Source organism: Panthera uncia (genome assembly GCF_023721935.1).
Source record: "Panthera uncia isolate 11264 chromosome A1 unlocalized genomic scaffold, Puncia_PCG_1.0 HiC_scaffold_17, whole genome shotgun sequence".
Classification (NCBI taxonomy): Eukaryota; Metazoa; Chordata; class Mammalia; order Carnivora; family Felidae; genus Panthera; species Panthera uncia.
In genome coordinates, this window is record NW_026057577.1 from 113,530,256 (window position 1) to 113,555,003 (window position 24,748).

Below are 24,748 nucleotides of genomic sequence, written 5' to 3' on the forward strand. Positions count from 1 at the left end.
GGCAAAGGGATTTAGATCAATGCAACACAATAAAGAATACAAAAACAGACCCAGACAGATATAACCAAATGACTGCTGACAAAGGTACAAAATCAATTCAATGGAAAAAGAATGGTCTTTTTTTTTTTTTTAATGTTTATTTATTTTTGAGAGAGACAGAGCACGAGCAGGGAAGGGGCAGGGAGACACAGAATCCGAAGCAGGATCCAGACTCTGAGCTGTCAGCACAGAGCCCGACATGGGGCTCAAAGCCACAAACTGTGAGATCATGATCTGAGCCAGAGTCGGATGCTCAACTGAGCCACCCAGGCACTCCTGAAAACAAATGGTCTTTAGGGGCGCCTGGCTCACTCAATCGGTAGAGCACACAACTCTTCATCTTGGGGTTGTAAATTCATCAGTTGTAGAGATTACTTAAAAATAACGCCTTAAAAAAACAGAAACAAAAAGATAGTCTTCACAGTAAACACAAAATGGTGTTGAACAAGTGTATACTCACATGCAAAAAAAATTAACCTCAAATTTAATCTCACACTTCATACAAAATTCACTCAAAATGGATCATAGATCTGAATGTAAAATATTAAACTTCAAAACTTTGAGAATACAAAAAAATCTTCAACCTGCGGTTGCTCCCAAACATACAGCTGCAAACTCAGGAAACTCAGGAAACGGGTAAGCCCTGGAGCTTCAACAGCCTTCTGTTCCTTCCAGGGAATCCTGAGGGGCCTGGACAAATCAGAGGTATTGCTAATTGGTTATGTTGACACTATTGGCAAACAAATTGGGATAAACTCGACAAGAGAAGTCAATAACTCTACAGACAAGGGTTTGGAAAAGAGAAAGGGAAACATTTATTTCAGCAGCCATGGGAGATGGCAGGCTTGAGCCTTAACAATCTACCTCTACCAGCAAGATGGACACCTAGAGTTTTGAAGAGAGAGTTCAGAGGAGTAAGTTCAAGAGAGGCAAAGAGTGTGTGACTATGAGTAGGGGTCAGTATGTGTTTAGCCTATGATCATGGGCTAGAAGGGGATGGGTGAGGTGTGGTCTTCTAGGCATTCCACCACTATCTGGGCTCTTCTGGTCTGGTGGTTGGAATGTTTAGGTCATTGCAAAATTCTTTGTCAAGGCCTCAAGAAAGTACCATAAGTAACTGTTGGGGTCTATAGTTGAGCAAGAGGGCTCGCTGACAGGGTTCAGCAGAGTTCTTTGGACAACAAAAGTACTATCCATTAAAAAAAAAGACTGGTAAGCTGGACTTCAAATAAATTAAAACTTTTACTCTGTAAAAGATACAGTTAAAAGAAGAAAAGCTACAGATTGGGAGAAAATATTTACAAACCACATATATGACAAAAGACTTATATCCAGAATAGTTTAAGAACTCTCAGAGCTCAACAATAAAAAAACAAACAGCCCAATTAAAAAATAGGCAAAATATATAAACAAACACTTCCCCAAAGTTCAACATCATTAGCCATTAGGGAAACAGATATAAACCACAATGAGTTAGCCATCATGGAAATACAAATAAAAACCACCGGATACCACTTCACACTCACTAGAATGGTTATAATAAAGAAGACAATTACAAGTGTCAGCAAGGTTGTGAAGACACTGAACCCTCCTTTACTCTTGATGGGAATGTAAAATGGTGCAGCCACTTTGGAAAAAGAGTCTGGCAGTTAATCAAAAGACTAAACAGAGAGTTACAACATTATCCAGCAATTCAACTCTTCTGTATATCCCCAAAAGAATAAAAATATATGTATAACAAAAACTTATACACAAATGTTTCATAGGTCATTACTCATTAATAATCAAAAGTGGAAACCACCCCAATGCCCATCAACTAATGGATAAATAAAATGTGGTATGTCCATACAATGGAATATTATTTATCAATAAACAGGAATAAAGTATTGACAGATGCCACAACTTGGATAAACCTTGAAAACATTATGCTAAGTAAAAGAAGCTAGTCACAAAAGATCATATGTGATTCCATTTGTATGAAATGTCCAGAGCTGGCAAATCTACAGACACAGAAAGTAGATTCTTGGTTGCCTAAGACTGGGGGAAAGGGAGAAACAGAAGTAAAAGCTAGTGGGCACAGAGTTTCTTTTGGGGGTCATAAAAATGTTCTACAATTGGCTATGAATGGTTGTACAACACTGTGAATATACTAACAACCATCAAATTTTACTTTATGTGAGTGAATTTTATGGAATATAAATTATATCTCAATGAAACTGTTATTTAAAAAACCACAAACTTGGGTAGCTTAGTTGGTTAAATGTCCAACTTCAGCTCAGGTCATGATCTCACAGTTTGTGAGTTCAAGCTCTGGAGCAGACAGCACAGAGCCTGCTTAGGATCCTCTGTCACCCCCTCTCTCTGCCCCTCCCCTGCTCACTTTCTTTCTCAAAAATAAACATAAAAAAAAAAAAAGAGCCACAATAAAACATCATTATACATCTATTAAAATGGCTAAATTAAAAAATACTGACAATATCACTGTTAATGAGACACAGAGTGACAAAACTTTCGTACATTGCTAGTGAAAAAGGAAAATGATACAACCACTGTGGAAAATGGTTTATTAGTATTTTATAAAATTAAACAAATACTACCAATGACCCAGGAATCTCCCTCCCGGGTAGCTACTCTAGAAAAATGAAATCACGTTCATACAACTCCTGTACACAAGTATTTACTATAGTGGCTCTACTTATAAGTGTTAAAAACCAAAAACCAAAAAACCATTTGGTCCTTCAAGGGGTGAATGGATAAATTGTGTGGTACATCCACAAAATATTTACTACTTAGCCATAAAAAAGAATAAACTATAGATATACACAACAACTTAGGTAATCTCAAAGGCATTATGTTGAGTGAAAGACACCAATCTTCACAAAATTGTATACTGCCTGGTTCCACTTATATTATACTCTCAAAACTACAAAACTATGGAGATGAAGAAAAGATAACTTACTGCCAGGGTCTAGAGTCAGGAGGGATAACATGAGGGAGTCTTTCAGGGTGATGGAGTCTTTCAGGGTGATGAATTCTTTCAATATTCTGTACCCTGACTACTGTGGTGATTACACAAATCTATACATGTATTAAATTCTAAAAACTGTTCACCAAAAGGAAAAGTGAATTTTTCTTTATAATTTTAAAAACAAAAATTTTTAAATTCCGACTTAAAGTCAACTTTTCTCTTTAATTCAATTTCAACTCACTAAGTTATCACCTCTGGTAATTTCATTTAGTTAACAGTATACAGCTCAAAGAAAGATATTGGCAAAATGGAATATATCCTAAGGAGTACCAAGAGGTAGTAAATCATTAAGAAATCTGGTAATAAATTAATAAAGGGTAAAAAAACAAAACAACACACAATATATGCTAAGTCTAGAGCATACACTTAAAGGGGAGAATGAGTAATGACAAATATCTTAAATTATCTGAAAGGCTGACATGTGCATGGGGGTTAGAATTTTTCTACACAATATTAAAGGGAATATCACTTACCAACGAATCTAAAAGTAGAACGTTTTCTAGGGTTACCAGAAATTTACCATTTATTCCTCAAGTGTTAGATAATCAAGAAACAGGAAATTCTAGAGATTCCTGCATACACAAAAGGTCAGGCAGGAAGATCCTAGAGTTTTCTCCCAACTCAAACACTGTATGAATCTAATGACTATTACTTCTAGCCTTAACCTAGCAAAGTAAAAGGTATTGAACATCTAAAAAGGTAACCCTTCCTGCCAAAATATCACCTTTCATTGCATAAAGGTAAATATTACAAGGTAAAAATTTGAGTTCCAAATTTTTAAAAAGACTAAATAAATACAAAATCTTAACAAAAGCCATATTGAGATCTATTTTATTTTCCCAAATCTCATTTATACTAAGGATATTAAAATTAAACTCAAATTATTAATGTCTAATTAAATCTAATTTCATTAGACTTAAAAGACAAAAGTTATAAATATAAATTTCATGCAAATTTCTGTAAGTATATTGAAGAAATCTCCTGAAAAAGAAGTGCTCTTTCCACACAAAAAGTGGTAGTCCTCAAAAGAGCCAAACATCTGTATTCACTTTAAAGCTCATCAAGACAGACTGACATTTTTAGGAGAAGCATATGGCTTGCTGAACAGTCATCTAGAACAGGATCTTTTGTCTAGTAAACCCTATTCAAGGACCATTTACTTATGTATAGAGTGGCTGAATAAAGGAAAGAACATATTTTCAAGTCCTAGAAAACACAAAGAAATAAACTCTTCATCTAGCTTTGTTAAGGATACAGCAAAACATATTACAAAGCAGCCAGATTTTTACTCTGAGACTGTGCCCTCAACATCTGAAACAATTCTAAGAAATCACTGAAACAAAAGAACTCTAGAAAAGCATGCAACTTTCTTAGAGAACTATATCCAGCCAAAGACCACCTCCCTAAAAAAGGCATTTCCATTTTAAAGGATAAAACACTTTCTTCTTAAAACTTTGAAGGGCAGAGTTCAACAGCTGCGCTATATTAAACCTGAGCTCTTCCAAAAGGAAGAACAAGAGTCTCTAGAGAGCGAGTAACATGGCCTGCTTTCTCCAAAATTACCAAAATGCCTGCTCTCCCTCAAAGGAAAATTTCTCCAAGAAAAAGCTTCCATCCAGTGCATGGGTGAAAAGCATAAAGCTTAATTTAGATTAGGGAAATGTGCAAAGATGGAAGAATTTTTGTTTGTTTCTGGAAATCTCCACCCGACCCCCAAGGAAAAATGCATTTTGAAATCTTTCATGATATAGCATGGAAAGTATTTTAAAACACACAAACGGTAATTTTCAGACCTAGCTTCCCATCAGAATCACCAGAGTTAAGCCTCAAGTTAAACTTACTGAACTAATACATATTGGGGCCAAGACATCTGAATTTTTTATGCACACAACAGGTGATTCTGATGTACAGCAAGGGTTTAAAAAAACCACTAAACTGGAGCATGATCCCATAAAGGAAAAAAATTAAGTCAATGCAAAAAGGTCACATTTGAGCAACTAACTAGTTCTAAAGAACCTAAGGTTGTATTCACCTATCAAAATAAGACAAAAGAAAGAAAATTTGAAACAGGAATTCTGAACTGCTCTCATGCCACTACATAAAAGGCAAAAGAATTAGAATAGTTTGCTAAAATATAAAAATATTTAGATGAAAGTCACTGTCAAGAATCTGGCCACTCCAAAATTCAGGTACAATAAAGTTCCATCAGGGTCTTTGGACACTGCAAACTAAAAAAGAAAAGTTATAATAGGAGCTCATGTATTATATGTAATTATCTATTAACCTTAAAAAAGCTTAAGGTTTTAATCGCAACAAAGTAAATTTCAGCCATCATCAGAGCTTCATTAAGCCTACTTTATTTTACTCAAATCCTAACAGGTTTACTTGGTTGGTATTCAAACTCATGATAAATGAAAAAGGGTAGTGAAACTGCTAAAGAGAGGCAGACCAGTCAAGGAAGGACACAAAAACACTATTAAAAAGCAGACAAAGAACTCAGAAAGTATAGCAGACACTTGATAGTTTTTAAAGGCATCAGAATACAATAACTTTTTCCTAATGATCACTGGAGTAAGAAAAAAAGAAAAATATATTCCATTTACCTTGTTTAAAACATGTATTTATTGCATTTTGTTTAAGGGGGTAAGAAAGTATCATAATCAAGTCACATATACAAAGTTTCTCAGCAAAAATAATTACCAAACTTAGGGGGAAAAATCCTTATTACAAAAAAAAGAAAACAAATTCCTCATTTGGAGACTGTCACTGTACAAAAAGGAACAGTGAAAGTAAAGAGCATCAGATAGTTTCTCAAATAAAGACATCTTGCTAAAAGAAAAACAGAGAAGACACTGAGGTTTTACTCTTAGCAGACATATACTTCTCATTACTAAAGTCAACATGTTCCTTGGCTGCTAAACCAGACTATTTCCTAGCAATGTAAATTTTAAAATGTTTCCTCATCTGAAAAATGAGAAAAATAACACCTAAGTTCATAGGATCACTGTGAGAAATATGTAAGATAATGCAGGTAAAGTCACTGGCTAATACACAGTGGCTAATACACAATGAGAAATAAAGGTCACCTATTATTAATTTGTGCTCAGAACAAATACTATAAAAATGATTCTCAACTTTAGACAACCAAGGGATATATTTTAGAAGCTTTTCCATGTGAAATAGTCTTGTTCTATATTCACCCATGCCCAGAAACTTCTTCAAACATGTCTAACAAAGGAACCAAGTTGCATCTTCTTTCTCCATTAAGCTCAATGTATCATTAATTTTTAAAAACTTCCTGTAAAATAACTTCCAGAAGGCAAGTCTGATAATCACATTTAGTTACTATTATGCCAAGAAAGTTATCATGTTCCATGAACACCCTTTCCCAAATAAATTCATTTCTACCTCTTTATAAAATTTGAATACAAAAGAGTCAGGACACTTGTCAAAGAAATTTCTGAGTACAAAAAAAATCTATTCATAAGTCAACTTCAATCCAGATGTTAATAGAGTTTCAGGTCAATATTTTAATCTCAGACCACTGCAAGTAATTAGAAAAGAATATATGTAGTAGATATTTTATATTCACGCTTATGTAGGTTAGTATTTGGCTTTCACTGATGAGCCTATTAACAGAATTACCACCTATGGCTTCCTGCTTTTCCTCACAATCACACATCTCTAAATACGTATTTACTCACGTACGTGATCAACATTTACTATTATTTGTGAACCATTACACTAGGTGCCATCAAGTATACAAAAATAAATAAAAATTTTTTCCAGCCCTCCAAAAGCCTGTGACCTCACTGATACATTAGTCCATGTGCTAAAACCTGCTCATTTGCATGCATGCGTGTGTGTGTGTAAAAAAGGTCAATATAGGTTATGTTGAGGCAACCAAAAATTCAAACATTTTTGTAACTCACAACAAAGATTTCTTTTTATTTTTTTAACATTTATTTATTTTTGACAGAGAGAGAGAGAGAGATTGACACAGAGAGAGAGAGAGAGAGCATGAGTGGGGGAGGGACAGAGAGAGAGGGAGACACAGAATCGGAAGCAGCCTCCAGGCTCCGAGCTGTCAGCACAGAGCCCAACGCAGGGCTTGAACCCATGAACTGTGAGATCATGACCTGAGCTGAAGTTGGATGCTTAACCGACTGAGCCACCCAGGCATCCCAAAGATTTATTTCTTAGTCACTTTATATTTTATATAACCTGTAAGAATCAGCTTCTAGCTTTGCTCCATGTGATCTTCATTCCAGGATCTAGACTAAAAGAAAAAAATCCCACCTAAAATGTCTATCCTATAGGCGAAGGGAAAAGGGACATGGCAAAACATGGGACAGCTCTTAAAGCTTCTGCCTGACATGGCATATTGTTGCCAGTAACGTTTCATTGGCCAAAACAAGTCACTTGACTAATGGAGCAGCAATGTATAATCTTGTCACAGAAAACGGAAGCAAATATTTTCAACAACACTACCATCTACCACAATATCTATCACCAAGATTAATGAAAAGAAAAATACTCAGGCTAGTCAAACCAATAATAAAGTAGTGTTTATTTAGGTAAAGTTTACTATGTGCCAGACACTATTCTAATATTCATTAGTATTAAAATATTTAATTCTCCTAAGAACTCAACAAAGATCTCTACTACTGCTGAAACCTCATGAACCATTATGGGTATTTCTCAATGAGAAAAATAAGCAAAAGAATTAAACCTATTAAAGGGTATTTTAGAAATATTTCAAGCTCACTAAACTTGGCTTTGATATATTTCAAAGACAGCGAAAGTAGCTGCTTTTCAGAGAGGAATTTATCCATCTTATCTGAAGTAGAAGCCAATAACTGGCTTTAAATGTCCTAAATGTTTCTCAAATTTGGGCTCAGTTTCCCAGTAAGGTGTAATATACACAGAACCCTTGTCAACCTTAGGACTGTCAACTTTAGCACATCTTACTCACTGAAGGTTCCTGGCTTATCTAATGCTGAAAAAGGAAATAGTGTGACACAATAGAGCCAGAGATTGAAACACAAAATAAGGCTCACAAAAAAGATCAAGACACGGGGCACCTGGGTGTCTCAGGTGGTTAAGCATCTGACTCTTGATTTTTGGCTCAGGCTCAGGGCATGATCTAATGGTTCATGAGTTTGAGCCCTGCGATGGGCTCTGTGCTGACAGTGTGGAGCCTGCTTAGGATTTTCTCTCTCGTTCTCTCTCTCTCTGCCCCTCCCCAGCTCGTGCTCTCACTCTCAAAATAAATAAATAAACTTAAAAAAAAAAAAAGTCTATACACTTACTCCTCACCACAGTCATTAATTAACACCCTATGCAGACCCTAAAGAACTGTGTTTGAGGTAAACACAAGATTCAGTTCAAATTGAAAAGTGATGAAACAGGGCTAGGCAATACACAAATAGGTTAAAAAAACAAAACAGAACAAAAAACACTGTATCAAACATGGAGTCCGAAGTATTGCTATTTTGAAAGAGCACCATTTTATCTAGCTTTTAGATTAAAATCCTAAATAGTTAAACTCACCCTGGACAATTCTGTCAGAAAGTCAGGGAAAGTAAGAATAAATGTGGGCCATTTATCCGGTTTTTCCCCCTTCTCATTCAGTCCAGAGAAATGAGAAGCACATGGAAACTGAGACTCACTCTGGAACACGAGCTATCAGTAACTAGATCAACGGAATCATCTACACTGTTTAAACAATTTTTCTCCTTGTGTGTATGTTGTTGGGTTTTTTTGGTTTACTCTGGTTTTGTACTAATACATTGTAATTTCATACAAGTTAATGTAACAGCTTCTTTCCTTCTACTCACACTTTCTTCAGTATTTGTTCACTACTCCCTCCTTACCAACTGCCTTACTGATTCTACCCTTCATTTTATTCAAGTGATCTGAAAGGTTACATTATTTGCAAATGTTCTCTAAGCATTACAATAAAATGAATTATCGATTTAGATTATCCTATTAATTGGTACTCTTTCCACACACAACCTTTTCAGATCCTCATTACCTTCAAAACATAATGGAAAGACAATGCTTAAGGATGAAAAGCCAATAATAGGTAAGAGAGAAGGGCCATAAATTTCCCTCAAGGGGAGATGAACATCACTAGTTCTCTGGACAAAAAAATGTGTTACAGAAAGCAAATAAATGGGGGCACCTGGCTAGCTCAGTCAGTAGAGCATGTGACTCCTGGTCTCAGGATTGTGAGTTCCAGCCCCACACTGGGTGTAGAGATTACTTAAAAAATAAAATTTTTAAAAAGCAAATAAATGTGTCATTTGACTTGTGGTTAAAATTTGTTTTCTTTGTCTCTTACATTTTTTAAAGTGTGAAACAAAGATCACTTTACATAATTTAATATTTTATTTTCAAATCTCTAACACATTTGCAAACAGAAACTCTTCAAATTTGCGTAAGTAGTACTAGGTATCATCAGTTTCTAAAATCCAGTATCTTCAACTACAATAACTGCTGACAAAATGGCTGACTTAGATATAGAATTTAGTTAGATACACAGTCATGTCTTAATTAGCCATGCACCAGTGGCCCCTTCAACTCTGTTTTGAGTTCTAGGGCTACTGTGAATACATTATTACTTGGGAATGCAAAATTATTCTCCATAATGTCTAGGAGAACAAAAACTAACTTGGATCACCTCTCTTACAGCCCTAAGTCAACCAGTCGGGTATTTTATTTAGAGAAACACTTCCCATTCTTCAAGTCGTCATATGTACAATAGTTCACTACAATTTTTTTTTTTTAACCTTTCCCCAATCTTAGCATCGTTATTTTTCAACAATTCTATATTATGTATGTATCCACTATTGCCTTCAAAGCTTTTCATAAGCCACTGACCCTATTCAGGACATTCTTCTCCGCCCCCCCCCCCCAAAACACTAAAACCTTAATAAAATTTACCTCACAAATCCTTTCTAATTAACTCTAGTTCTAACGCTCGGGATTCCCTTTATATTTAACACTAAATTAATTAGTATTTGACCAGACCCTCAATTTTTAACCACCCCCATCTGTCCCTGCAGTCTTCCCGTGTTATTCTAAACACTCAGTGTAGTCTCCAGAGCATGCAAAAGGCATTCAATACATGCCCTGATTTATACTAGGTAGCGAAATAGCGATAAAACATAATGCTTTGCAGATAAACACACTACGGTGTTTACATGCTATTGTGTTAGTACCACAGTCAGGAAAATTCGCGTTAAGAGGGAAATCGAGGATTAATGCAGTCAGGAAAAAAAGCACCATCACAAAAACGCTCAAAGCAAAACAACAGCAACAATCTCTGAATTATTGTGAAGCTTTAATAAAATTCTTGATAGGAAACCTCCCGGCATTACCACCAGCCTTTTAAAAATTACCTTCCAATATTACTAGCAATGGTATGTTCACTAACATTGAATTCCAACCAAGCAGTCTGATGAATTAAACAATCTTTCTGTTCAGAAACCCACTAATACCACTTAAAGCCATGTAAGGGAAAGAAGGATTTAACCCCAACAAGGCCTGGAGTGATGGACAAACAGGTGAAAAACGGAGGGGGTGCGTAAAGTGGGGAGAAAAACCAGTGAGACTCCTCCCCTTCTCTGGGGGCTAGGGCTCGGCTCGCAGCCCTGGAGACAACCCCACCCCACAGACCCTCTCTCACAGCAATAGTCCCAAAGTTTCCAAGAAACCAGAGGTCCTCCTCCCCTCATCCCCGCATTCACACCCCCACTCGCCTGGCCAGTGCCCCTGAAAAGCAGCTAGTCCCAAATCCAACCGCCCTCTCCGGAGGAAAGGGTCAGCAGAGAACGCTTTCCCAGAGGCCTTCTCCGGAACCCAGCCAGCAGAGACCTCCCCAAAAGTGGAGAGACCCCAGAAGCTTGAAGAAGAAGCCTGACAATCCTGTTACCTGGTAGGAACCCTGGAAGCGGAAATGGCCGCTACAGCCACTGCCCTTTTCCCCCACAACATTTGCCTAAGCGCCACTGACATTGAGACCGCCGCCATCTTGCTGCAGGCAAACGCCAGAACGGATCACCGGAAGGGACAAACTTCCTTCGTTCTCAAGCTTCTGTGGCTACATCGTAATGAAGTGGGCTTTTGTTAATTTCATTTTTGTTTGGCGTTTTGTTAAATGCTGGAGTTCAGAATAGAGGTAATAGGTTTGATTGAAAGAGATTAGAAGGAAAATGAATGGAAGAAAATGCAGCAGTGCATTGTGTAAATACTACATCCACAAATTGTAATCCTTGTTTGTTGCTAGGACTGGTTGTTTACTGGTTATTCAATGAAAAGAACCCTCCCCCCCCCACACACACACATACACACACAGAAACGCAAAAAACATGGAAATTTTAAACACCTGCAACTCATAATTTTTTCAAAGGGCTGAGCATATTTAGGGCTGAGCCCACTGGAAGAGCCAGAGGGCTCTTTGGGTTCTTGAGAACCTAAAGTAGTACTTTTCCAAAGTGTTGCCAGATTCAGTATGCAAGCCCTCAGGAAAGGGCTGTATTTAGTTTGATGTTGTCTAGTTGTAACGATCATATTTTCCAGTTTGGACACATGGCCCGGAAAAGGATTATTTTTTTGACGTGTAGGTTCATATGAAAAACTAATAGAACACAATATTTGAAATCCCCTGCCTTCCCAGTAAATTCTGATTGTGCAATCATAATACGTACACACCAAGAATATTATTAATGCTTCATGTATATAAAACAAAAATTATCTTCTGAGACAAGTGTTGGAAACATCCTTGTATTGTAAGCTACTGACCTTAAAAACGATTAACTGAATTATTGAAAATAAAAGGTTAGTTTGTGGGGTTTTGTTTTTAAAGAGATTTTTTTTTTTAAGATTCCTGCTTTTAACATTAAGCCCTTGGAAACATAACAATTATTAAAAGAAGAGGATTAACAGGAAGATGGGGGATAACTTGGTTCCACATTATGACGAATTAAAAGAAAATATATAAGGAAAGAAGGAAAAGAAAGAGATTCAACACTGTAGCACCTTACACCTAGCTCTAAGGAGAGAAAGCCATGTCAAGGGAAAAGGGAAATGAACAGAAAGATGAAGGAAGGCAAAGGAGAAATGTCTCAGAGGGAATTTTCTTTTGAAGTTTTTATTTTGAAACAATTATAGATTTCACAGGAAGTTGCAAAAATAGTACAGATTTTTCAGCCAGTTTCTCCCATGGATCGTATCTTCCATAACTCTAGTACATACTAAAGCCAAGAGACTGACATTGATGTAAAATGTTGGGATAGTCCTGTATCATCCTATCACATGTGTTAATTCATGACACCACTACCACAATCAAGATTCAGAATTATTTCAAAAACCACAAAGATCTCCAGAGTGCTACCATTTTATAGTAACTCCCAAGTTACAACTCTTGGTCACCATTCAGTTGGCCTTTGAACAATGCAGGGGCTCAGGGGACCTGCACAGTTGAAAGTCCACATACAATTTTTGACTCCTCAAAGCTCAACTACTAATAGCCTACTATTGATCAGAAGACTTACCAATGACATAAACAATTAACAGATATTTTGTATAGTTTATACTGTATTGTTACAATAAAGTAAGCTGGAGAAAAAAATATTATTAAGAACTCCTTGTGAGTTTGAGCCCTATGTTAGCCATAGAATTTACTTAAAAAAATAGTTTGTTTTAAAAGGAAAAAATAAAATCATTAGGAAGAGAAAATTCATTTACAGTACTGTACTTATTGAAAAAAAGTTCACATATAAGTGGACCTGCATAGTTCAAACCCATGTTGTTCAAAGTTCAACGGTACTGTTTCCGTTCCTATAATTTGACATTTCAAGTATGTTCCATAAATTGACTCATGTAGTATATGGCTTTTTGAGATTGGCTTCTTACACTCAGCATAATGCCCTTGAGAACCATTCAAATTAATGCATATATGAACAGTCCATTTCTTTTTATTGCTGAGTAACATTCCTGGTGTATTAGGACCCTCCAGAAAAGCAAATACAGTAAGATAAATGTATGAGCATGCCTATCTGTTTAACCATTCACCTATTGTAAAAATTTTTGTTGTTTTCTGTTTTGGGCTATTAAAAATAAAACTGCAGGTTACCTGGGTGGCTCAATCAGTTAAACATCAGACTCTTGGGGTCTGCTCAGGTCATGATCTCATGGTTGTGAGATCAAGCCCCACACTGGGCTCCACGCTGAGCATGGAGTCTGCTTAGGATTCTCTCTCTCCCTCTCTTTAGGCCCCTCCCCTGCTCATGCACATATGCCTGTGCAGGAGCACACTTGCTCTCTCCCTCAAAACAATAGACATTTTAAAAATAAATAAAACTGCTATGAATACTCATTTTTTGGTGTAGGCATAAATTTTCACTTCTCTGGGATAAGTGTTCAAAAGCACGATGCTGGGTCATGTGATACATGTATGTTTGTTTTTTTAGGAAACTACTTAATGATTTTTCAAAGCAGTTATACCATTTTACATTCCTACTAGCAATATATGAGAACCAGTTTCTCTTTATCCTCACCAGCATTTGCTATTTCACTATTTCTTATTTTATCTCGGCTAACATTAGTAGTAGGTATGTCATGATATCTCATCATGGCCTTACTTTACACTCCCCTAATGGCTAATAATATCAAATATCTTTTCATGTGCTTATTTGCCATCTGTATATTCTATTCAGTTAAATGCCTCATGTCTTGTGCTCATTTTCTAATTGCATTATTTGTTTTTGCCTGTTATATTTTAAGAGGTCTTTATATATTCCAAATATGAGTCTTTTATCAGATATGTGGTCTGCAAATATTTTCTCCTGTCTGTAGCTTGTCTTTTCATCCTCTTAACAGGGTCTGTTGCTCAGTAAATGTATTAAATTTTGGTGAAGTCCAGATTAGTCATTTTTTAATTCATGAATTTTGCTTTTGGTGTCATGTCCTCATACTATTCACCAAGTCTATGTCCTAAACATTTTCTCCTATGTTTTCTTCTAAAGGTTTTTTTAGTTTTACCTTTTATGGTTAAGTCTATGGCCTTTTTTTTTTGAGTTGCATACTTAGTCAATAAGGTGTGAGGCTTAGGTCAAGTTTCAATTTTTTTACCTGTGGGTATCCAATTGTTCCAGCACTCTACATTAAAAAGACTATCTTTCGGGGCACCTGGGTGGCTCAGTCGGTTAAGCGTCCGACTTCAGCTCAGGTCACGATCTCGCGGTCCGTGAGTTCGAGCCCCGCATCGGGCTCTGGGCTGATGGCTCAGAGCCTGGAGCCTGTTTCCGATTCTGTGTCTCCCTCTCTTTCTGCCCCTCCCCCGTTCATGCTCTGTCTCTCTCTGTCCCAAAAATAAATTAAAAAAACGTTAAAAAAAATTAAAAAGACTATCTTTCTTCCATTGAATTGTTTTTGTACCTTTATCAAAAAATCAATTTGGCCATACTGTATCTGGGTTCTCTATTTCAAAGGGAATTTTAAGCCCTCGGGTGGTTTTGATGTTGGGTTAAATTTTAATAAACATGTTTTCATTTTTAAGAAGTAACTTATGATCTGTCCCAATGTTCATCAGGGCAACTTACCGTAGCCCTGCTCCTAGTCCCATTGACCAAAACTCAACTTCTCCACCTACCAGCTATTCTAGTCTCTTCCTTCTGTGAATTTGGATTCTCAAGGGAAGACTTCACTGGTCTGTTTTCCTTTCTACACAGCCTTTGATCCAAAATCAGCATTGCCAACAATACATTCCTGTAGAACCTCTGATTCCTTGATCTTCTGTTGGATTCCCTCCACTGCCCATACCTGAAGTCCTTGCTAACCTCACATCTAATATATAGGCCTAAGAACTGAACAGAATTAACATGCCATGTGCACTTATTTATTTATTTACTTACTTACTTACTTACTTACAATTTCACCTAAACTATAGAGTCTACCACTAAGCTTAATAAAATGTCTAAGTCTAAAAAAAAAAAAAAAAAAAATGTCTAGGTCTAAATATTTCAATAGAAGTATTTAAAATACTTTTTGTTTGCATTTCATGCTTGGTAACCAAAATCCTCCTGAGCAGCTCATCATTATTAAACAAAATAGCAATCTCAGACACTTATTCTACTGCTAATTAGTACTCACCATGTAACCTTATCTGACTCCTCAGTAGTTTGGCATAGCTTTTAATTCACTGAGTATCTTTAACCTCATTTCCCAAGTGGTATTCTAAGGAACACTAATTGTGAGAGACTTTAACTCGTGCTCCTAAAAATTGATTCCATACTACTAATATTCCAGAACTTGGGGTAATTTTTTTCCTTCCAGCTCTATTGAGATTTACCTGGCATAATATTTGGTAAGTTCAAAGTGTAAAACATGATGGTTTGATATATGCATATATTGCAGATGGTTATCACAGTAAGGTTAGTTAATACATCCACCACGTCACATAGTTACCTTTGTGTGTATGGAGAGAATTTTTGAGGTCTACTCTCAGCAAATTTCAAGGATATAATGCAGCAATATTTTAACCATAGTCACCATGCTGTACATTAAATTCCTGGAACTTATCTATAGTATAACTGGAAGTTTATGCTCTTTGATTACTTTTACCCATCCCTCCCCCATCATTTCCCCACCTCTAACACCCCCGCCTCACCTTGGAAATCACCTATCTTCTCTATTTCTAAGAGTTCGGTTTTTCAGATTCCACATGTAGGTTAAAATACACCGTTTGTCTTTCTCTGTCTGACATTTAATTTAGCATAATGTCCTTCAGTTTCATCCATTTTGTCACAAATGGCAGGATATCCAATTTTTTAGTGTCTGGATAATATTCCATTGTGTGTATGTGGGTGTGTGGGTGTGTGTGTATTCTTTATCTATTCATTTGTCACTGGACACTTTGGTTATTTCCATGTGTTGCCTGTTGGAAATAATCCTTCAATGAAGTTGAGGGTGCAGATATCTCTCAAAGATACTGATTTCGTTTACCTCAGATATATGCCCAGAAATGGAATTGCTGAATCATATGGTAAGCTTGGAGTAAGTCTTTTTTTTTTTTTTTTTAAGTCACAATCCCATTTATTTATTTATTTGTTTGTTTGTTGTAAAGCAAGCTCTATACCCAACATGGGGCTTAAACTCACAACCCTGAGATCAAGAGTCACGTGTTCCACTGACTGAGCCAGCCCTGTGCTACATCTTGGAGTGTTTCTTAATTCTTCTTTCTTTTACCTTCCACTTCCAATCTTTAACATGTGTACAGGGATGCCTGGCTGGCTTGGTTGGAAGAGCATGTGATCCTTTAAAAAACATTTTTTTTAATGTTTATTTATTTTTGAGAGAGAGACAGAGACAGAGCATGAGCAAGGGAGAGGCAGAGAGAGGAGGCACAGAGTCTGAAGTAGGCTCCAGGCTCTGAGCTGTCAGCACAGAGCCTGATGCAGGACTCAACTCATGAGAAGAGCATGTGACTCTTGATCTCAGTATCATGAGTTCGAGCCCCATGATGGGTATAGAGATTATTTTTTAAAAAATAAGCAAACTGGGGAGCCTGGGTGGCTCAGTCAGTTAAGCATCCAACTCTTGCTCTCAGCTCAGGTCATCATCTCATGGTTTGTGACGTCGAGCCCCACGGCGGGCTCAGTGCTGGTGGAGTGGAGCCTGCTTGGGTTCTGTCTCTCCTTCTCTCTGCCCTCACCTGCTTGTGCTCTCTCTCTCTAAATAAATAAATAAATAAGCTTTTAAACAAACAAACAAACAAACTTGGGGCACCTGAGTGGCTCAGTCAGTTAAGCATCCAACTCTTTTTTTTTTTTTTTCTGAAGAGAATTTTATTATGAGAAGTAAACATCCAACTCTTGATTTCACCATTCATGGGTTTGAGCCCTGTGTTGGGCTTTGTGCTGGCAGCGGGGAGCCTGCTTGGGATTCTCTGTCTCCCTCTCCCTCTGTCCCTCCCCCACTAGCTCTCTCTCAAAAATAAATAAGTATTTAAATAAGCTTTTTTAAAAGTTATGTTCAGATATTTATTTAGTTAGAGAGAGAGAGAGAGAGAGAGAGTGCGAGCAGGGGAAGGGCAGAGAGAGAGGGAGACACAGAATCTGAAGCAGGTTCCAGGCTCTGAGCTGTCAGCCCAGCTCCAACCCATAAGCCATGACATCATGACCTGAGCTGAAGTCGGATGCTTAACTGACTGAGCCACCCAGGCAACCCAATAAATAAGCCTTTTAAAGAAGTGTTCAGAATGTGACCATTTTCCCTACCTCTCCTATTGCCACTCTGATCTGAGCCACCATCACCTGTGGCATGGATTCTTGAAATAGGCTTCTAATAGCTTCTGGGTAGCGATCAAAGCAATTGAAACAAAAGTCAGGCCACGCCTTTCTTCAAAACGGTAGAGGGACTTTCTGTGTCATTCGTGGTAAAAGCCCAAGATCTTATTATTATAACATACAAAGCCCTGTACTATAGGCACTCTAAGGGCCCTCTGACCTACCGTCCATCCCTTTACTCACTGCGTTCTAGACGCACTGGCATCTTTGGTATCCCTGCAGCATGCCAGGCACACTTCTATCTCAAGGCCTTTGTGCTTGCTTTCCCCTGTGTCTGGAATACTCCTCTGTCTCCATCTCTGTCTCTTGCCCATGCGTATATCTGCCCATCTGTCTGTCTGTCTGTCTCTCTCACCTCCTTCAGGTCTTTGCTCACATGTTACTTTCTCAGTCAGGTCCTTCCTGACTACTTTATCTAAAATGTTGACACTAGCCCCTATATGTTCCTTGCTTTATTTTTCCTCCTTAGCATTTTTTTTGTAAGTTTAGTATTTTATGAACTTCCTTTGGTAAATATGAATTATAAGGTGGAAAAATCCCCCAGTAAATAAGGACAATCTCCCTCCAGCTATGAACATAAACTTTATTTTCACAGTAATGTGTCCAGGAACAATTGTTCTAATTATGCAATAAATATGGATCAAATGAAATAATTTGTACTTAACTTACAAAATTAGTAAACTGTGCAATTTTTAAAAAATGTTTATTTTTGGGGCGCCTGGGTGGCTCAGTCGGTTAAGCGGCCGACTTCGGCTCAGGTCATGATCTCACGGTCTGTGAGTTCGAGCCCCGCGTCGGGCTCTGTGCTGACAGCTCAGAGCCCGGAGCCCGTTTCAGATTCTGTGTCTCCCTCTCTCTCTGACCCTCCCCTGTTCATGCTCTGTCTCTCTCTGTCTCAAAAATAAATAAATGTTAAAAAAAAATTTTTTTTTAATAAATAAATAAATAAAAAATAAAAAGTGTTTATTTTTGAGAGAGAGATAGAGTCAGAGTGCAAGCAGAGAAGGGGCAGAGAGAGACGGAGACATAGAATCTGAAGCAGGCTCCAGGCTCTGAGCTGCCATCACAAAGCCTGACACGGGGCTTGGACCCAGGAACCATGAGATCATGACCTGAGCTGAAGTTGGACGCTTAACCAACTGAGTCACCCAGGAGCCCCAGTAACCTGTATAATTTTTTATCTTATTTTCACCTGGAGATCTGCACTGGTCCCTACTGGGTTCCCATAATCATTCTGGCCTCCAATTTGTACTCCACTTTGGAAATGAACACATGATCATGTCTCCTATATGAATCCCTTCCAATGGCTTACCATTTCCCTCAGAATAAAATCCTTTATCCTGATCTGACAGGCTCCACATGGTTTGTCCTCCACCTTCACCACTGTCTTTCTGTCCTGCACCAGAGCCTTTTGCAGATTGTTGCCAACTGGAGTGTTCTTCCTTACCTTTTCTCTAGTCATCCTCTTTGTTCAGATCATAGCTAGAGAGTCACTCCCTGTGGTAGAAACTGTAGGTATCTTATTGACATATCCCACCTTTCCCTTCCTTGCTGGCAGAGCCTGACTCCTCCTACAAAGACTAAAATAATATAGGATAGTTGCTTTCCCATGCTCTTTCAAGCAACATATGGACATGCCCAAGGCCAAGGGGATCTGAAATTCCTTGTGGGAAAAAAAGTTTCTGAAAAAAGGAGACACACAAAGAGAAATACCTCTTTTCCTGCCTTTGGATGCAATTGTATGAGGACATAATGCCTAGGGAACAAGCATAAAAATCTACTCACCAAGAAAGAATGGAATAGCAGAGAGAGGGAAAGAGGAAAGAGCCTAGGGTTTTAATGGCATTATGGAGCTTCTGAATCACCCCTAATCAAAATACCTCCTACTTCTTGTTGTATGAAATAAGTGTTTTAACTGTTTAAACTTTCATCTGTTAGATATCTTGCAGCTGAAAACATCTTTATTGATCCTCTTACACAAGGAATGCTTCTCTGACTTCCCTGACCATTCCAACTCCTTTTCTTGTAAACCCACGTAGCACCATATCTTTCTCCTTCAGAGTACCTCCCATGTTTCTGTCTTTTTTGTTTTTTTTTTAGGTTTTTATTTGTTTATTTATTTATTTTGAGAGAGAGAGAGAGAGCAGGAGGGGCAGAGAGAGAGAGAGGGAGAGAGAGAGGGAGAGAGAGAGAATGCCCAATGTGGGGCTCAAACTCACAAACCGTGAGATGGTGACCTGAGCTGAAACCAAGAGTCAGTCGCTCAACTGACTAAGCCACCCAGGCAACCCCTCCCATGCTACAGTATTAATGCAGTGTAATTATCTCTTTCTCCAGAATGTAAAGCAAGTTTTATGTGGACAAGGATCATATCTGTTTTTACTGATAATTTTCCCAGCACCTAGCCAAGGCCCTGACACATAATAGGCACCAAAGAATGCATAGAATGAATGAGTTAGTGAATGAATGAATGAATAAATGAATGAAGCTAACTGGAACTGTAAAAATGTGGGAAATGGGGGCGTACACTTTCTCTTTGCTATTTTTGCTTAGACAAAGGTTGTACAAATTATTTTTAATGTGATTGTTCTCTCACAAATCTTATTGGTTTCTAATATTTCATCTTTGATCAAATGCCATTTCCTGAAGATGGTGGTAGGATGTTGGGGGTTGAGGCCCATGTTGTTGGCAAGAGGCCTGAAACCATAAATCTACCTTTTACTAGGCTTGCGTTAAAAAAAGAGTTTAATAACCCCTTTCATTTCCTTATTTCTCACATTTCAAATACAGGATAGAGGCCTGAAATGAAACACAATAATTTGCTGTGTGCATATATTGTTTTTTTCAATTGCACCCAATCTATAGATTCTACCACTAGGATTAATAGATGTCTAGGTCTAAATACCATTTTATTATTTCATATAGAAGTATTAAAATGTGAACTGATTTTACTTTTTGCTTGAATTTCAAGCATGGTGGCCAAAAGAAACATTTAGTTTAGACTTTCTGATGGCATGTGAAATTTACAGTGGATCTGAAGTTGTCTGGTTTTAATTTTTTCCCCTTGCACATGGGTCTTCAATAAAGCATCCAGAAGAAAATAAATTAAAACCAGACATTTCTATCAGAGGTTTCACATGCAATCGCTACAGACATGAAAAAAATTCCACCATCACTTATTGGCTACAAACTAATATTTTAAATCACATCTTATTTTTCACTGCTAATTTAATTGAAGACCTTGAATTAATACCTTATCTTCTTAGAAAATTATCATGACATCTGGCAGGACTGCTGAGGCTTTGGCAACAAACGAAATAATTTCTACCTAGAGTGAAGAACTGCCACTTGAAATTATTTTTGAAAAACAAAGGGTACAGACAATCAAAATTCCTAAGAACTCATTTTCCCACATACATATGATCACATGCCCCATCACAGTCTGGAGTTCCAATCCTAAATTTTCAACTGTTTATAGGTCATTCTCAAACTTAACATGTAAAGAAAACCGAACTAATTGTATTCCTTCCTTTTCTCTTACCCAAAGCATATCTATTCTTCCCATGCAGTATTGTCTATCTTGGCAAAATACCACCATCTTTCTTCCAATATGTGATGTTATCAGCTGTAAAATACATCATTATTTTCTATACTGTTAACTATAGAAAAATGGAGCCATTAAACCATGACACATTACCAACTGTATTATATATACTGATTTCAGAGAGGCAAAATGTGGGAAAATGTGCATTTTAGAAACAAAGAAATACAACAATTGCCTAATCTAATCTATTTTCTCCCCTTTGTTCTTAATACTAGAAACCCATTATTTACTGGTCTCTAGAAAAAAAGACCTTATTTTTCAGCCTTTGCGTTGCTAAAATAGCCATGTAACAAGTTCTGGCCAATTAAATGTAAGAAAAAAGGATCATGTGACAACTTCTGAGACATTTCCTTTAAACAGAGAGAGCAGTTGTACTTCCTTTCCTCCCCCTTCTCTTTACTTACTTCTATCATCTTGCTACCTCAGTACACATGTGAAGACTCAGATCATAAAGTCAAGATCTCTATGATGAGCAAATAATGAGGTAGAAGGAGACTAGATACTCCAACCATCCTTTGATTCCATAAGACCTGCCCATCCACTGATTCCGCCACCATTTCTCTGGTCTTCACTTCCTTGATGAAGGCTCTCCCCACCTTATTCAGATTAAATTCCCTGGCCACTTATCATGTTCATTTTCTTGCTTACACTCACAACTCCCTTGCCCCTCTCTCAGTATTTTTGTACTCAGCAAAACTGCCACCTAAGTTAAGTCCAACTCTCTTTCTATCCTGCACCCACACCCATGCAGCTGAACATGACTGGGGAAAAGCACAAAACCATACTGATTTCTCTCTCTTGACCACAAACCTCCAATTGACCCTTAACACTATTTGACAATCATATTATACTTTCCTATATTCTAGATTCATACATTCCTAACCTTGTTCATTCTCCCATTTTAGTAAATGACTCTTTCATACCTTCTCTCTCCTCAAACTTCTATTACCTCTTCGCCTATTCTTTTTTTAAGACTTTTTCTTTTCTTTTTTTTTTTTTTTTGAGAGAGAGAGAGAGAGAGAGAGAGAATCTCAAGCAGACTCTATGCTCAGCTCAGAGCCTGAGGCAGGGCTGGATGCCACAACCCTGGGATCATGACCTGAGATGAAATCAAGAGTCGGATGCCCTACCAACTGAGCCACCCAGCAGCCCCTATTCTTTTCAGCTTTATTTTTTATTACACAGCCCCAAGATCAAGAGTCCCATGCTCTACCAAGTAAGTCCATCAGGCACCCCTATCCTCACTTCTTCCGGATGACTTTCCTACTTCACTGAGAAAATTGAATTAATCAGAAGAAGACTTCTTTGGACACCCACCACCATATCACTTACCAGCAGTGACACTTATATATTACTCTGCCTTCCCCCAGTTACCACAGATGAACTATTCATGCCCTTATATAAAGCAAATCTCTCCACTAGTGTACCAAGTCCCATCCCATCTAGAACCATCTGCTTGAGAATATTGTTCCAGTAATTCCGCTCCTTCTTTTCTATACCATAAATATTTCACCTTTTCATGAAACATTCTTCTCAGTTTATAAGCATGCTGTCCTTTCTCCCATTTTATTTTATTCTTTTTTAAAGTTGTTTATTATTATTATTATTATTATTATTATTTTTAGTAATCTCTACACCCAATGTGGGCTCTTCTGACTGAGTCAGCCTTTCTCCCATTTAAAAAAATAAAACTTACCTTGACTCAATTTATCACACCAACTACTGCCCCGTTTCTTTGCAGCAACAACCCTCTGAAGAGTTGTCTATATACACTGTCTGTCTCCAATTTTCCCATTCTTTGTTCAATTCACATGGGCATTCTTTCTCTCCCACCTCTTCACTGAAACTGCTCTTTCAAGGTCACCAATGTTCATGTTGCTAAAGCCAGTGATCATTTCTCAGACTTCATGTTATTTGACCTATTATTTGGCACAATTGATTACTCAGTGCTTAATACACCCAGTTCACTTGGTTTTCTGGAACACCTTACTGTCCTGGTTTTCCTCTACTTCATTTCTATGCCCCTTCTCAAACTCCAGTGCTGGTTCCTCCTTCTTTCCCAAACTTGTTAATGTTGGAGTGCCCCAAGACTCAACCTTCAGACTTCTTTTTATCTCCCTTAACAACTTCATTCAGTCTCATGGCTTTTAAGTTTATTTATTTACTTTGAGAGAGAAAGAGTGTGCACAAGCAGGGGAGGGGCAGAGAGAAAGGAAGAGAGAGAGAATGCCAAGCAGGCTCCCACTCCACCCTGAGCCTGATATGGGGCTTGATTTCACAACAGCAAGATCATGACCTGAGCTGAAATCAAGTCATATGCTTAACCTCAATCTCATGGCTTTAAAATATCATCTATCTACCAACAGCAATCAAACCTTTATCTCTAGCTGAGTGTTTTCTCATGAATTGAAGACTTGTATTTCCACTTATTTACTTAATTTCCTCACTTGAATATTTAATAGATATCACAAATTTATCATGTCCAAAACTGAATTTCTGATCTCCCCAAAATCTGTTCAACCTATAGACTTCTCCATCTTAACTTTGTCATTTCAGTTGTTCAAGCTAACAAAACTTTAGATTCCCCCTTCTCTCAGGAATGCTAGTTCTGAAACATGTTAGGATGTTTCTGAAAACAATTCCATACTATAGAGTGGGCACAAAAAGTCCCTATACATAAGATTCTACAACAAAGACCTAAAAACAGCTACCAGAAACTTCTTTAGTGACTTTCAACCACTAGCACTGAATGATGTCCAGATGAACATAAGGAAAAAAAAATTGTGCAGATATTAGAGGAGCAAATGCAGGTAACTCCTCACTACCATGCTTTCAGACTTTTAACCACTTTGTATATCCCTAGCTAGAGATTCACAACATCATTGGAGTCTTCCTTAACTCCTCTTTTTCTCTCTCACCCCAATAAATTCCTTTGGCTCTGCTTTCAAAGTATAACTCTACTATGACCACTTCTCATAACCTCTACTGCAAGATCCAAGCTACCATCATCTCTTGCCTAGAATGCTGTTAGCTTCTTTTAATATGTCTCCCTTCTTTGTCTTTGTCCCCTACACTGTATTCTCAACACAGCTGCCACAATGGTCCTTTTTAAATACAAGGCAACTCATGTCACCCCCTTGCTCAGAACCCTCCAATGGGTCCTTACATTAGAGATGATCTGGTTCTACTACCTGTCTTACCTTATCTGCTATTCTTTCTTTCCTCACTCTGGTTTCTTCAGCATGCCAGGCATTTTCTCACCTTAGGACCTTTGCATTGATTGTTCCCTCTACCTGCAATACACTCCACCCCCCCCCGCCCCCACCGCTGACCCCCCAGATATCAACATGGCTAACTCCTTCCTCTGATAGGTCTTTGATCAAATGTCACCTTTTCAATGAAGACTTCCCCTGACATACATATCCGTCAATGTCCTGCCGGTAAAACAGAAACTACCATTCCAAACAGAAGAAATTTAATTCAGGGAATTGTTTACCAGGTGATAGAATTGCTGAAGAGCCAAACAAGGGAGATCATGAAGCAACTCAGATATCAGAATCATCAGGAGCTGCTGTCACCTCTGGGGCTAAGCACCACAGGAAATAAATGGTTTTCTCAAAGGTCCAAAGTGGGGGCAACTCAGTGGGATCTGAACCCAGAGCAAGGGATGCTGAGCAGGAGCTGGCACCAGGGAAGGAGAAGCAATCCAATAAGAATGGGAAT

At 37.8% G+C, this 24,748-nt stretch overlaps 1 protein-coding gene across 1 annotated transcript in view; it reads right to left on the minus strand.

Annotated features, from left to right (window-relative positions):
- Positions 1 to 11,126, minus strand: part of NDUFS4 (NADH:ubiquinone oxidoreductase subunit S4) — a 111,895-nt gene extending 100,769 nt beyond the window's left edge. The window contains exon 1 of the mRNA XM_049648079.1: positions 11,007 to 11,126. Coding sequence (XP_049504036.1) covers positions 11,007 to 11,104 — 98 coding nt within the window. The 5' untranslated portion in view covers positions 11,105 to 11,126. The remainder of the gene's footprint in view (positions 1 to 11,006) is intronic.
- Positions 11,127 to 24,748: the final 13,622 nt, after the last annotated feature.